The 14149-nt window shown below is 40.3% G+C and overlaps 3 protein-coding genes across 6 annotated transcripts; 1 reads left to right on the forward strand and 2 right to left on the reverse strand.

The window, feature by feature from the left end:
- Positions 1-1125: 1125 nt before the first annotated feature.
- Positions 1126-8543, reverse strand: LOC131881970 (uncharacterized). Its single transcript, XM_059228968.1, has 7 exons — positions 8372-8543; positions 7243-7395; positions 6495-6638; positions 4577-4825; positions 3805-4072; positions 2304-2829; positions 1126-1268 (listed from the first exon to the last, which is right to left on the reverse strand). The coding sequence occupies exons 1-6, from the start codon at positions 8416-8418 to the stop codon at positions 2347-2349; spliced, it is 1344 nt and encodes a 447-aa protein (XP_059084951.1). The 5' UTR covers positions 8419-8543; the 3' UTR covers positions 1126-1268; positions 2304-2346.
- On the reverse strand, positions 4848-6627 carry LOC131881969 (vacuolar fusion protein CCZ1 homolog). The gene has a single exon (XM_059228967.1). It carries the CDS (start codon positions 6438-6440, stop codon positions 4938-4940), a length of 1503 nt encoding a protein of 500 aa, XP_059084950.1. The 5' UTR covers positions 6441-6627; the 3' UTR covers positions 4848-4937.
- Positions 8544-10333: 1790 nt separating the features above from the next.
- LOC131882626 (protein RER1-like) lies at positions 10334-14072 on the forward strand. Of its 4 annotated transcripts, none has more exons than XM_059229830.1 (6): positions 10334-10548; positions 12026-12110; positions 12570-12674; positions 12790-12901; positions 13297-13511; positions 13585-14072. In XM_059229830.1, exons 2-6 carry the CDS (start codon positions 12033-12035, stop codon positions 13678-13680), a joined length of 606 nt encoding a protein of 201 aa, XP_059085813.1. In that variant the 5' UTR covers positions 10334-10548; positions 12026-12032; the 3' UTR covers positions 13681-14072. The 4 variants fall into 4 exon arrangements, with proteins under 4 accessions (XP_059085813.1, XP_059085811.1, XP_059085814.1 ...); XM_059229828.1 differs by lacking the exon at positions 12570-12674 and adding an exon at positions 12429-12533 and having other exon boundaries at positions 10338-10548; XM_059229831.1 differs by lacking the exon at positions 10334-10548 and adding an exon at positions 11622-11831.
- Positions 14073-14149: the final 77 nt, after the last annotated feature.

The following is a 14149-nucleotide window of genomic DNA, read 5'->3' on the forward strand; positions in this document are numbered from 1 at the left end:
GCCAATTATCAAACCTCGCGCGTCTCTGACCAGGGTGCCTAGGTCTCAAGTGACTTGGTTGGGATTTCTCTGACAAGCCCTCTAGTTCCGTCGATTTAAAACGTTTATTGTACTTGACGCTCATATTTTTTTCAGGCAAGTAATAAATACTTTTTTGGATGAAAAGTGTGCCAAAGAGCTAATTTTTTGGTTCAAAACTATGACTTATGACTGGTCATGGTCGGGCTCAAAAATGAAAAAAATACATGTAACGTCTCAAGCTAGTCCAAGCCGCCTAAGAGTGCCCGACCGGCCTTGTGACACTATTTTATCTCCCCGCGGTAAGTAAAAATTGGAATCACTTAACCTTTTCATATCATTCCCCATTTCGTCTTCACTTTTTCCCTTTCTTAAAGTGCGTAATCAACGGAAAATTTCAAATCAACTCCTCGCAACCTCTCTACATAAACAATTTCTTCTCCATAAAACAAATCCACATTGAAAAAAAAAACAATCATGGCTCACGCCCATCAGCACATTGGGCAAAATCCAGCCCAAAGGCCACAACAACAACCTCGCTTGAGACAAAAGTTCCAGACTGACGGGTTTTGTAGCGCCATGTTTTGGGTGTTGCTCTTTGTATTTTGTTACAGTCCCCGACGTTGCTTGTTCCTCGTGATCTGCATGATCGATTCTTTCGTGGATATGTCCTTGGAAATCGCCTATAAAGTCTACTTGTTCGTCCGCACAGCTTCATATAACACCTATCGAGACGTAGAGAAGTCCATCTATCTTTTTCTCAGAGGGGAAGATCCAGAAGGTCCCAATGAAATTCGACAAGTATGATATTTAAAAGACGACTTTTTTATTCATTCAATACAATCGAACGCTTGAAGCTGCCGCGTAAAACCTTCATTGGGCTTCACTGCTGATCGACGTTGTTGAACCATGACCAAGGCCTGAGAAAAGGGCATATTTTGATACTGCATGATGTAAGCAATGACCACGGAAGGAGCTCTGGAAATCCCTGCGTTACAATGAACAAATAGTCGCCCTTCAAGACGTCTGACTTGATCAATAATGTTGAAAGTACGGGCTAAAGCTTTCTGGATATCGAATTCGGGTACATCCAGAATTTCTTCGTTGAAGTAGTGGAAGTCGACGGGGAAGGAGTTGGGAATGCCAGAACCGACGTTCAGAATGTGAGTGATACGATTTGATTGAAGGGTTGGTAGATCTCCAGCCACATCTTGGGACCCCAAATAAAGAAATGGGGTTATTTCCGCAACCTAAACATAATGAAGCACGTCTTTTAAAGCCTTTTAATGGGAGGATCTTTGCCTCATTAGATGGTATGTATTCTGAGGGAAACAACATGCATTATATATTTAGAAGCATTGGTGAACAATTTTATGGTTGTCAAAAAAAAAAACATTTTCAAAAAATCCATTCAATAAGTACTATACTGTATTCAGCAATGGGTATCATAGTGTCGGGTTGAGACCTGAGTAAGCATTAAAAAAAATACTTGTAAGTTGTTATCTTGCATCTTTTAAAATCAATTCATTTTATTTGCCTATAATGCTCCGGAACGAATGACTCAACTTCGTAATTTTTCCCTCCAATTTTCTCGGCTGAAGTTATCAGTCAAAACCCACATTTCTTCTAAACTTCATATCAAAACGGCTCTTTAAGCATCAATATTGTACCTTATTCTCAAACTCTCAAATCATCAAATCAAAAGTTTGGAGGTATGTTACGTAAATAGAAGAAGAAAAATCTTACTTGAGGTCACGGAAAATTTGGTAATGATTCAAAAGAAGTGATTTAACATCCACATGTGTCAATGATTCAATTCAAGGAATTTAATATGCTCATTCATTGATTCCAGATATCTTTGATAATGCTGTACATTTGGGGTTATCAAAACCCATTTTTGGAACTTGTGCCAATTCAGACCTTTGCGTTGAGACTGCCCTACAAAAGGATAATAGTTTGGCGTTGATTTACAAATTAAAGGCTAAAGTGCCAGAATTCTTTACTTTGCTTCGACCAATTCATGAATGTTTGTTGGCTTCTAGGCGAGGTAGAGGGCGTTGTTCAAGACGCTGAAAAGTTCAATTGTCTTCCATCTTTAATTCTTCAAATCTCCAATAACACAAATTAAAACCCTATTAAATAGAAGTCACATATCGATACGGAGTTACGGTGAAAATGGTCGCTAAAAGACCATTATCGCTGCTCGACGGTTTCTTTACACCTGTTCTGAACTAGTGTGTACTGTAGGTCAGTAAAAAATAACAACCCTCCTGGCCGGGACATACTTGCAAGTCTGGTTGAAGATCCACCACAAATGGAACAACCCGGTCAACCACTTGTCTGGACGTCTCCCCTGTGTCCTTCTGATACTCCTCCACCCACACTGTTCCATTCGCCGTCCTCACTCTGGTCTTGGCATGACTCAAGGCCAATCTTCGCTCCTGAAGCTTGGTCAAGAAGCTCATTGCTACGACCTTCACGGAACCGCTCTTTTGCCAAAGTCTCACTGTTCACAATGTCCTGGGCTTGTTGTCTATCTGGAGGCAAAAGGCTCACTGAGCTCCAATCAATCGGTTGCAGAACTTTAGGAGTGCCTACAGGTGAGCTCAAAGGTAGGTCTTGAAAACGGTCGGTGGCACCAATAAGGTCATCGGGGTCGTAGTTTATCTCCGTCAAATGAAGACCTTCGGCTTGCATGGGCTTGCAATTGACAAAGTTGCCTGGTGAAGGCTCGTCCAGCATTTGTTGAATGTTGGAGAGTTCAATCCCATGGCCGGCTACTCGAAAAGCTGCTCCAAGCATTCGTCGGACCTTGAAAGATGGTAGGCAAATGTGTTGAGTTGGGTTTTATTTGAGAGTAGCTATGAGTCTTGAGACGCCCAGTATTTATTATAGAGCAATGAGTGCGAATCTAAGATATCTATAAGTGTGAACCTTTCTATGAAGACGAAAATTTTAGCCTTATATGAAAAAAAGAAAACATGTGCCAGGACAGAGTGGTTGGTTAGAAATGGTGATTCTTCAAGCTAAATGTAACAAAAGACGAAGAAATTTTGAAGAAGCAAGGCAAGGATGGACATTGGTTGCAAAATATTCGCAAAAATGACAATGCAAGGCATTTCTTTTAATAATTTGAAGGATTTGGAAAGTATATCACAAGGATAGCACTGGATGTTTAAGGACGTTCATTTTCATAATCTTTAGCTACTGTAGTTTTTGAATGCTTTGCACCAGTGTATTCTTCTAGAGGGAGGCTTTGCTCTTTGCTTGCTGTCTAAGGTCATATCAAAAGAATTGAGAACCTGTCTTTCAAATATCTTTTGTGGGTATGTTAGAGGTTTATCATCGTTTCAAACCAATTTTTACTAGGAAAAGCACAGTTTCGCAAGTGTTTGGTGACTAACCTGAAAAGCAATACTTTTTTCTAAACTTAGCATTGGCTTTTTCAGCACGATTTAATGGAAAAAAGATGATGAAAACTCGCCGTTATGCTGCAAGTATACCATTATAATACTCCTGTTTATCACTATTTGGTGATGCCTTGTTAGTCAGGCATCTTAAAGCGTATTCTTGTATTTCTCCGCTTGTTTGTCCGCAACGGGGAGGAGGGAGAGGAGAATGAGAAGGACTATTTAGAACAAAACATGGCACTAGTGGAAACAAGGTGCCCGCCAACGTGCACTATGTTTGCATAAAATTTGCGTAACATTCTATGTTTTCGCCCCTTTTGTAGTATACAGTATTAGGATATTGTTTCCTTGATTTTACAATCCTAATTTGGCTTACCTGGTTGTGGAGGAAGCCCGTCGAATTGATGTGAACATGGTAGAAATCAAAACACTTGGCCACAGGCATGAGGTCCTCCACTGCGTCCATGGGCATTCGGTGGACTTGGATGTCATCAACGTCCCGGACAATGTAGGCCAATACCCCATCCTGGCCTTTGGTTTTGAAGAGATTCTTGAGCGCTAAGCCGGTGGTAAAGCTACCAAAGTTGTGTGTTCCTTTGAACAAGGACAGTGCGCTTTGAAAGCGATCAACGTCGAAGGGAGGCCTTTTAAGCAGAGCACAAATTTGTCAAAATATGCAATTAGATTAATAAATACATATTTTGTCTCAATATATATTCATATAGAGATATTCAATATTTATTGTTGCAAATAATTTTTGTTTTGTTTGTGTGCTACAGAGTCAGATGGCAGCTCTTTCGCTCGACCTGCCATATAAAGATGCCTTGGACTTGGCTAGCCAGGGATGGAACCAGGATTCGCAAATTGGAAAGCGGATGCTCGACCATTACTGTACCGCCGCTAGTCTTAGTTACCGAACGCTACATCAACCAATTGAAATTAGTCCATATCCTCTACTCAGATAAAGGTAAATGCAAAAACCGAGCCTATGCATATTTATTCGAAAAAAAGTTTTCCTTTCCTTTTAAATGTCTAGTGATGATTCTTCATATTTCCGGGCAACCCTAAACTGATCTCTTGATTCATCTAATAAAAAATTGATCATCTAATCTGTTATAACCTAGTATTAATAAACCAACCTTCCTCACCGAATCTCTACAAATCCCAGTGATTTTGCCCAAGCAGCAACGATAGGTGTGGTACGAGGTCGCTTGCTCGTTCCTGTGCTTGTTCCATGAATCAAAATCTTGGCAGAATCTCTCGGGCTCCAAGAATGAGAGAATTCGGACAAGATATCTGGGTGCTTCCCGTTTTCGACCAAAAACCGATACACGTACCGCCGAGACTTGACTTTTTGGACGTAGAAACTTCCACGCACTGCCAAAGTCTTCAAGATCCTAAAACAAAAAAAAAACAAAAGGCTGTTCAGGAATGCTCCTCATTTATTCATACATAATATAAATCATATGTGTCTCAACGAAAGTCAACCCTCACGAGCAGCAACAAGGATCATTGTTCCAGAAAGCAAACGTTCTTAAATTCGTTCTCAAACATACGTCCCACCTCTTCAGAGGCATCCATCAAATTGGCACACTTGGCCGTGATCACAATATACACTTGCCGCTGATCGGCGGCCTTCCCAATCACCCACTGATCGGAGGACATCTTCACGTAATACTCCAAGGGCATACCCAAAGCACGATCATTGGCACTGCCAATAAGGTCTGACAAATCCAGTATGACTTTCTTCAACTCGCTCTGAAGCAAAGGGTCTTCTTGCAAATTCGGACTTGGAATGTGAAGTGTGCTCTTCATTGCTCGATTGAACTTATTGAAGTACACAAACTTCACGGCCAAGGATGGTTCTAAAGGAGTGCTCACTGGACTCAGAAGTGGATGAATGGCGGCGGGTTTACTCGCGTGACTGAAGACATCCATTAAATCTGCAGACATGTGCGTCATTTGGGGTCCAAGTGAGGCATCCAATTTGCGGTATAACTCATGGGTGAGTTCTTGGAACGAGGGGATCATTAGACAAACTGTGGAGTTGAGGGCGTGGTAGACGATCAAGTGATGCTCTTGACGGGCTTGATCTCGTTGAAGGTGAACTTTAACCACTAAAGGTTCCTCGAATGTGGAACTGTTGGGATTGGGCGGCCCACCGGACAGAAAGCGCCCTTGATGTCCGGAAAACGGACTTCGAGGCGTTCCTTCGCCCTCGAGGGTATTGGGCGTGGCATGGGTGGGTGCGTGAGGAAGCAGGGTCGAGGTGATATAGTGATAAAGTAATTGGGTGTCGTCCTGTTGCAAATCGGACCAGACCAAGTTGCCTTGTTGAAAGAACACGACTTGCTCCACGCTCGCAAACTCATCCTGAATTTGCTTGACGAAGCCTTTAACCTGCAGGAAGGCCTTGGGCTCCAAGCTGAGGAATTGAACCGCTTGGAACTCGTCCAAAATGTCGGCTTGGCCGGGTTTGAGCGTGGGAACAAATTTCGAGAAGAAGGTGCGACAACGTTCCTTGAAGAACACCACATCTTCTGAGCACGACATCATTACCGCGTCAAAGCCGCCCATGAAGAATCGAAACATGTCATAAGTGTGCTTTAATTGGGCTAACAACACGCGGGAGTGAACATCATCCGGCCGATATTCATTACAGTCCAGCCCGTTTTTCGTGCTTGGACGCCGAGTAAACGGGACGCTCACCGCGAGGGACAACCAGTAACCGTCTTCTGCGGCGTAGAAGACGGTTCGATATCGCTGTGCGTGGAGTACGCGACCGGTTGCCTCGGGAAAGAACACGTCCGTGAAGTTGATGTGAGCTTCGGAGAGACCTACATGCCGACATTGATCGTCCTCGGTCTCATCTTCCGGATAATAATAGATGATTTTTTTGAACTGGTCCTCTTCTTTGGGCCCAAAACTGGAGTTGTACACGTTAAAGCGAACCAGACGGATTCCTCCCGATGAAGCTGGGCCATTTCGGCCGGCCCCGGTGGCCTCGGGCATGCCGATGTTATTGGGATCTAGCTGAGGGGTTAACACGCGTGAACAAAGTTGTACCTGATGGGCAATTCCGCGCTCTCAAGGTAATGATTCAAACTATGAGTGATGGCTCGGGGATCAAAGTAAATCCCACGGTCGACGTGTCGATGAACCAAATCCAATGCGGCTGTGGCAGCGGTGGCACTCACACCCGTATCCGTGCTGCAAACCAGAAAGAATGTCACTTTTTTTGAGAGTCGGGATAATCATATTCGGGTACTGATTCCGTGCTTTTCTTACTGATTGACCATTTTATTACTACTTTTGTTCGGGCCATTTTTCTAGATTGTTTTTCATGTTGGTTGAAGGCAAGTTCAGTTCCTCATTGTTGTGTTGAACGAAAACTCTGCCAACAACATTTCGAGTTGGCGAAATAGAACAATCAATTTCATTAATAATTCGCAGATACTTCCTTTCTTCCCATTTTTCTTTCACATACATTTTCTTCTCATTCACAGTGTGGAACCTCCTAAGAATGTTGGTATAACCATAATCTCAAGAACGTAAAAAAATACAAGAAAAGCGGTCTCGCAGCAATCGAATATTACTTATCCAGCTAATTCATTAAATCCTCTGTTTTAGTTCATATTAAGGAACCCGTTTTCCAGTGAACAAAGAAGTGTCCATAATACATTTACGATTCGAACAAAATAAAAAAATACCAACTATTATGATTATTATATTCTAGAAAGGAAACTAATTTCATCCACGGGAAGTGATTATTCCGTGAAATGGTCTTTCGTGTAGCCCAAAATTCAAAACTTACCGACTGGATGTGATGAGATTGGCGGCATAAACGGGCCGTAGCGTGTAGTTCAGGCCTTGTTCAATGGCTCCTTGGACCGTGTTCCGATCTTGCCATTGATACCATGCGTCTTGCTCGCTCAAAGGCACACGTGGTAATTGCTTCTGCGAGCCGCTAAAACAACCAATGACTTCGATTATAGGGACGACCCTGATAAGAGCACCATTTTTATTGAAACCATTTTTTTGCTCTATCAATTACGTCGGTTATAAGAACTCATCCAAAACGCAGAATCCGGATGAAGTGACCCTTTTTGGGAAAATGTATTGGATTTTCTCAAAAAATCTGTGTTTTTCTCCTAAAAATACTCAAAGATGGATCTGATGTATTGGATTTCCTTCGGAGGTTTGTTTAATCAAGAAAACTACTTATTCATTTATTTATTATTTCATTATTATTTATTTGTTCAAATAAATATTTCTTCAACTTACAGTAAAATACAGTATGTTAGAGGATCAATATTGCTTATTAAAGTCATCAATCATTTACTATGTATCATGATCCTCCAACAAAAACACAGTTCGGATAAAGGAACCATCAGGATAAAAGAACCTTTTCTCGCGACATTTTGGAGGTTCCTTCATTAGAATTACTGAGGGATCAAGTTCATAGGATCGCACGCCCTAGCCATGGCCTCCCCCAGAGTGTAATTGGACTAGATGTAAAGAGTCATTTTTATTATATTATTTCTGAGAGATTTCGAATCAAGTGCCTGACTTGAGATACTTGGTTTCGGGCCAATAACCTCCAAAATGACGCCGCAATTCCTCCTTAGGGAGACGTTATCAAGTTCATATATACATTACAGACTAGTGTACTACGCTGGCATATACCGACTTTGGCGGAATTATTGCCACTTTCTGCCTGATATTCATGATTTCTCATCCCTGACAATGAATCAGTTTTTCTGTGAATCTCGACGCATTATTTTTGACTCAATGACAGTCGTAAATGTAAAAAAGTCAAGCATGATACTGTCTCTACCGCGGTAACTCGAGAGTGACCGCAACTACGGTCTCCCTAATATCCTAGAATCCCTCATTATCTTACGAATAACTTCAATGCTCAATGAACGAAGAGGAGGTCTCACGTGAAGGCGGTTCCTGAGTAGGCGTAACGTAAGAAATATCGCTGCATAGTCTAGTCACCGTCCGTCATTCCGAACGGTCTGCAGTTGTGATGATGATGATGATTCGATTGTTTGTCCGCATTTCCAGGAAACTCTCTACCCGTGATATCAGGTTTGCTCTCAACTTAATACTAAAGCTTGGCCAGATTACTTGTCAAGAACGATTTTAATGACAAAAGTTACTCATTCAGGGTACTCATCAGTATCGTATCTTATTACAAAAAAAAGCGTTTTTGAATTAAGCAATAAAAAGATGCAGCATGGAGTTTATGAATATAGCACAAAAATTCAAATCTGACCTATATGGGTTAGAATTGGCAAGTTTGGCCAGTTACACATTGTTGACATTCTGGCCAAATCATTGAGCCAAGAAAAGAACGTTATGTTGCACACGAACAAGGATTTGAAAGACATCTAGTTGTCGTCGATCTTTGAAAGCATTATTCATTTTCAATGTGTTAGTAATTCATGCGATAAAGATGATGGATATTTTGTATCTTCTTGTTTCAAATGATTTGATTGTTTCGATTTGTGCTATTTTTGGGCTAGTAAAAACATAACAGAAAATCAGATGAAATGTTTGATTACGTATTTCTCAATTGTCTCAAGCGCCTTACCAAACTTCGAGTGTTAGTCAAGAACGAACACTATAAGTAAGTCTTTATTTCGTGGACGGATTGCCTCTTGCCATCCAAATGTTCTCATATAATTTCCTCACTTTTTTTTTTTTTTTAAGAGCCATTTTTCCTTGGCATTTAACGTCTAAAATAGAGAGGAGGACACCACGCTCAGGGATCCTAAAACTTTACAAATTGAGGCATTTGCCCAAATTGGCCATAAACCGGGGGACTATTTCTTCTTGAACTTAAAAATGTATGAGATTGACAAATACTATTGTTAAAATACATAATGACATTTTTCAAATCTCGGTGTCAACTAGTCTCCAAACTAAAAACTGCACGATTAAGCCTGTAAAACATATTAGCGTGATCATGGAAAGCACAAAGTCAAAAAAACGAAGAATCAATCTTTTCGCAGTTTTAATTTGCAGCCTTTGCCTCTAGAAGACCCTGCGCCGGGGTTGGCTTTTCTCTTCGAGCCCAGAGAAATTCAGTTCCTGTTCTGGCTGTTTTGGCCGCAGCCAGAATTGCTAATCTTGCTGAAGGTGAGTTGGCCAAAAATGACGTTCAGGGATGCCGAAATTTGATTTTGGAGACACATTTTCTACAATGACATGCTTTGAAATGACCATAACTGGAACATTTTGCAATTTTTGCGCTAGATCTTACTATCTAGTGAAATGCCGTTCAAGTATTTTTTCTCTGCACTTCGATAGCAAGTCTCTACAACTAATCTAAGGTGCCAACTTATTGACTAAGGGTGGCCTTGACAACGTAAATAGAATGTGGTGAGAGGAAACCGAATTATTGCTAAATAAGCTACTCATGACATATCTTAGACAAAATGTATTTGAAATGTTTAGCAAATATCAACATGTACACACAAGGAAAAAAAGGTGAATTAAGCCTTAAAATAGGCCTTATAATTCCAGCAAGGTCTGAGAATGGATGCTCTTTCAGTCAGTATCAAACCCCTTACGTGCAGGAACAGACAAATATATCATTATTGCATCATTTAACATTTCACGCATTTTTCTTTGCTGGTAAACAAAATTAGACCAAAAAGTACAGACTTGTTGATCTTAAACTCATTAGAGATTCTTCTTAACTCAAGATAATCAATGAACTTGAAAGGGACACCCACTTTCTCTTGACTGGGAACTAACGAATAATTTCCGTTTTTTGTCCAAAAATCATATCTGTTATATTCCTGTATTCCTAGTCCTAGCAAAATCACAATGTTCTCTCATTCAGCTTTGTCTTTTTAGCTCAGGTTAAAGTATCCAATCTCATTTGGGAAGCCTGACTCTACTTGATTCTACTTGCTGACGTCACTCCATTGAGACAGACTTAAGTTCAAAGAAAATTGAGTGGATCATCTACCTCTGGTGTGAATTTGCAAACACAAGTGAAGTTCCTGCGCCCGGGTTCCCCTCCCACCTCTGCTCAAGGCCATATGTCTTGATTGGGCCTTGGATCCCGTGACTGATAGTCTAAGCTCCACGTCTTATTCACAAAGTAAGTAGGCACGGCCCAAGATTTCTCTCAACAGCTTGAAATAAAAAAAGTGGTTCTTTCTGATAGAATCAATCTATTGCGTCGGGAGTTTTAAGTGTTGAATCTCGCAACCTTAATTTTTAAAGAAACCGATTCAGGTGTTGTGTTGCTTAAGAACTAATTTTGTGTGTTGAATACACTACGCAAGACTGACATGAGTGAAAGTCATGCTAAAAATGATATTGGGGATAGCATAGTGAATTGGGTTAAAATCATAAAAGCTTTGGGCTGGGATTGGTGAACTATCTTTAAAGAAACTTCGTCATAATAGGTGAAGCTATTCTTTCCAGCTTTAAAAAATTTTTTCTTTATTGCAAAAGATTTGTGGTTCAACTATTGGTAGATCTACAGTATTAGATGATGCCTTCTCAATGTTCTAGCCATTAAAAACATTCTATCAAAGGCCAACCAAGTGACCTTAAAAGCCTTCGAAAATGTCAGTGTTTCAGAATTCCCTTCTTTAGCTCATTCAATGCCTAAATGATGTAAATTGATTAGTTCAAGAAGATAAGAACGACTCTTCACTGATTAGTTGTTAGGATAGAAGAATGGCATTTTCATGTTGACTCTACAATGATGAATACACTCTTTTGAGGGCATGATGAAATCCCAAGGGAAAACACGTGTTATCAAGAACTGCATATTTGGGCATTAAACACGCTCCATTTTGAAGCCTTAGGATTCCTTATTAGCGCTCGTAAGCCTATGAATTATCTTTGATTTTTCTTGATGGATTATTTGCATAATAAGAGAAGATTTCATCATTGTTACAATGTATCTTGCCTTATCGTTTATGATAAGTTGATAATGGTGCCTTGGTTTATTAATTTCTAAACCAGCGTCCTCAATAATACGGCAACATAACATTTGGATAAGGTACTGGGTGTTCGAACTCCAAGCTTCTAGTTGATTAATCAGTTGATTAAATCGTGCTTCTCGAAATGATAAGGCTTCGTAATGCCCTTCACTGATAGTGTCGTAGTTGAGCTCTTTTATATTTTTAAATGAGGTCAAGCAAATTTCCTTCACAAAAACGGAGGGAGAGAAAAATTATTGACAAGCCGGTTTATCTCATTTTTGTGACTTGATATTTGAAAGCGATCCCAAGACCATCATCATATCCATTGAGCAGACGGATGAAAATTGTCATTTGTCGACCTTATTCGAAATCTTTTCACTGGAAGTCATCTCAAATTCTTTTTTAACACCGAATTTGACAATTATTCATCGACGAAAACAAACAAGTAAGGGTCTTTTAATACAAGTGCTTCTGTCAGAAATTCGTCCCGTCATTACATTTAACGGCTTTGAACTACCACATTCTGGAATAGAACAAACGTATTGTGTTTTTACAAGACTACTTTTGTGCCCATTTTTTCGCGTAATTTATTTATAACTAAGCATATTTTCAAAGATTTTTTTTTAAATTTTTTTCCAGATTCATTATGATGGAAGACACCGGCGAAGATCTGTTGAGGGCCAAACCTAGTCCGATTTCGACATTTTTTAAGCGTTTGGGACAGGTAAGCTTAACCTTACCTCCCTTTGATATTAATTGGCACTAAAAGGACATGACATTCACATTCTGACTAAGTAACAGTAACAACTGATAGTTTTTGCTGCCGATGATTCAAATTACCTTTTGCCTGAAAAATCCTGTTCGTACCAATTATTTCGCAGGAATAATCCTTGCTGTAATGATACCGAACCGTTCTTAACCATTTTGGTACATCGTTTGTCTGACAAATCAGGCAATAACGAAAAGTTACTTTGTAATCAGTAAAACAAAGGGTGAACAAATTTACCCATTGGAACCTTTTTTGTTCTTCATTATGTTATAGACCTACCAACTCTGGCTAGATCGCTGGACCCCCCACGCAACATCCAGATGGATCTTTACCTGTGTCCTAGTCGTTGCCTTCGTGACGAGGGTCGTTTTGATGCAGGTAATTATCTCTTTTCCTTTCTCTTCCCATTTCTAGTGGTACCAGAAGCTTCTGGACGACTCCACGCCCTTTGTCAGGGCCAGATGGGCGTGTCTTGTGCTCCTGATGCTGAGCTTCTTGGCTAGAATTGTTTTCAAACAGGTCGGTTGACGTTACAATCAATCACAATCTCGGAATAATTTGTATCCCTCTCCCAAAAAATATCCATGGTTCACCGCTCAATTATAGTTCTACTCTCTTTTTGTGCACATTCTAGGGTTGGTACATTGTCACCTATGCATTGGCTATTTATCACCTGAATCTACTATTAGCATTTCTAACCCCGAAAATCGATCCGGCCATGGCCCAATTCGAAGAAGAGGAGGCTGGTAAGTAGAAACACAGAGTAAACACTACAAGTGCAGCAGCATGACCACTAAAATTCTTATCCTCTCATTTTGGGTAATTCTTCACCCCATCAGTCTTTGCTCGGCTCATATTTTGAGGGAGGGGGGTTCCAGTACCATTTTCAATTTACTTTTATGCTTAAGTCAAATGTTGTCCTAAAAGAAAAATGGCATTCCAATCCATTGTTGGGATGAATGGTATAGATTGAATAAGCCATTTATATATTGCAAAAAAAAAAAATCGAAGACCGCCGTCTCAAAGGCAAAAGGACTAAAGATCCTTGCCAGAAGTTAAGGAGTGAACAAGGCTCTGATGAAATGAAAAGAGGATATTAAGAAGAACAATACTACTCATAGTGCGTTTTTGCTGTTCTTAGATGAAGGAATGGAGCTTCCAACTCGGCAGTCGGACGAGTTTCGGCCGTTCATCCGTCGCTTGCCCGAGTTCAAGTTCTGGTACTCTGCCACCAAGGCCACAGTGATTGCCTTCGTCTGCACCTTCTTTCAGTTCTTCAACATCCCTGTGTTTTGGCCCATCTTGGTCATGTACTTTATCACGCTATTCTGCATCACTATGAAGCGACAGATTAAGGTAATTGTGAGGGTACAAGAAATTGTAGCTTGTGAATAATTTTAACGACACACGTTTTTTTGATTCATTCCAGCACATGATTCGGTATCGTTATATTCCATTCACGTGGGGGAAGCCCAAGTTTCAGTCCAAAGATGAAGGGCAAGCGCCTTTGGTGTCGCCTAAATAATATGAGAACCCGATTAATAAAATCACCCTTGACAATAGAAGCCGAAACTCTCATTCGAAAAAGTCTGATTGCTGACGGTAGCAACAAAGTTGATCGGTCGAAAATCGTGCGGTTAAAAGTGATTGTTAAGTCTTGATCTCGCCAGTGATATGAACTTATAACGCACGGGACGTTCAGAGATTCTTTGATGTTGCTAATGAAAATAAGGCGAAGAGACCCACGATTCCGAATCCAGTTGAATTCATATATGCACACCACTCATACAACACAATCTATTATGTAATTATTGATGTCAATTTATCATTGGCCTCATGATTGAATGAGACCATTTATCCCAACAGTTTAGGACCATTTATAAACAGGACAATAAAAATAGGTTTTTACCAACCCAATCACATCATTGTTCATGAAAATGAATTTAATGACTTCGACTAGAGGATCCTATTTTAAAACTGATTAAAGTGGAAGG

The sequence above is a fragment of the Tigriopus californicus genome, chromosome 6 (genome assembly GCF_007210705.1).
Source record: "Tigriopus californicus strain San Diego chromosome 6, Tcal_SD_v2.1, whole genome shotgun sequence".
Taxonomy (NCBI): Eukaryota; Metazoa; Arthropoda; class Copepoda; order Harpacticoida; family Harpacticidae; genus Tigriopus; species Tigriopus californicus.

Bases quoted from the DNA above. Each gene is read 5' to 3' on its own strand.
- LOC131881969 (XM_059228967.1), bottom strand. From the start codon at position 6,440: ATGCCCGAGGCCACCGGGGCCGGCCGAAATGGCCCAGCTTCATCGGGA.
- LOC131881970 (XM_059228968.1), bottom strand. From the start codon at position 8,418: ATGCAGCGATATTTCTTACGTTACGCCTACTCAGGAACCGCCTTCAC. The intron at 6,639-7,242 runs GTAAGTTTTGAA...TCTGGTTTGCAG, and splicing joins AATCTCATCACATCCAGTCG to CACGGATACGGGTGTGAGTG. The intron at 4,826-6,494 runs GTACAACTTTGT...TTTTTGTTTTAG, and splicing joins AGCGCGGAATTGCCCATCAG to GATCTTGAAGACTTTGGCAG.
- LOC131882626 (XM_059229830.1), top strand. From the start codon at position 12,033: ATGATGGAAGACACCGGCGAAGATCTGTTGAGGGCCAAACCTAGTCCG. The intron at 12,902-13,296 runs GTAAGTAGAAAC...TGCTGTTCTTAG, and splicing joins ATTCGAAGAAGAGGAGGCTG to ATGAAGGAATGGAGCTTCCA. The intron at 13,512-13,584 runs GTAATTGTGAGG...GATTCATTCCAG, and splicing joins CTATGAAGCGACAGATTAAG to CACATGATTCGGTATCGTTA.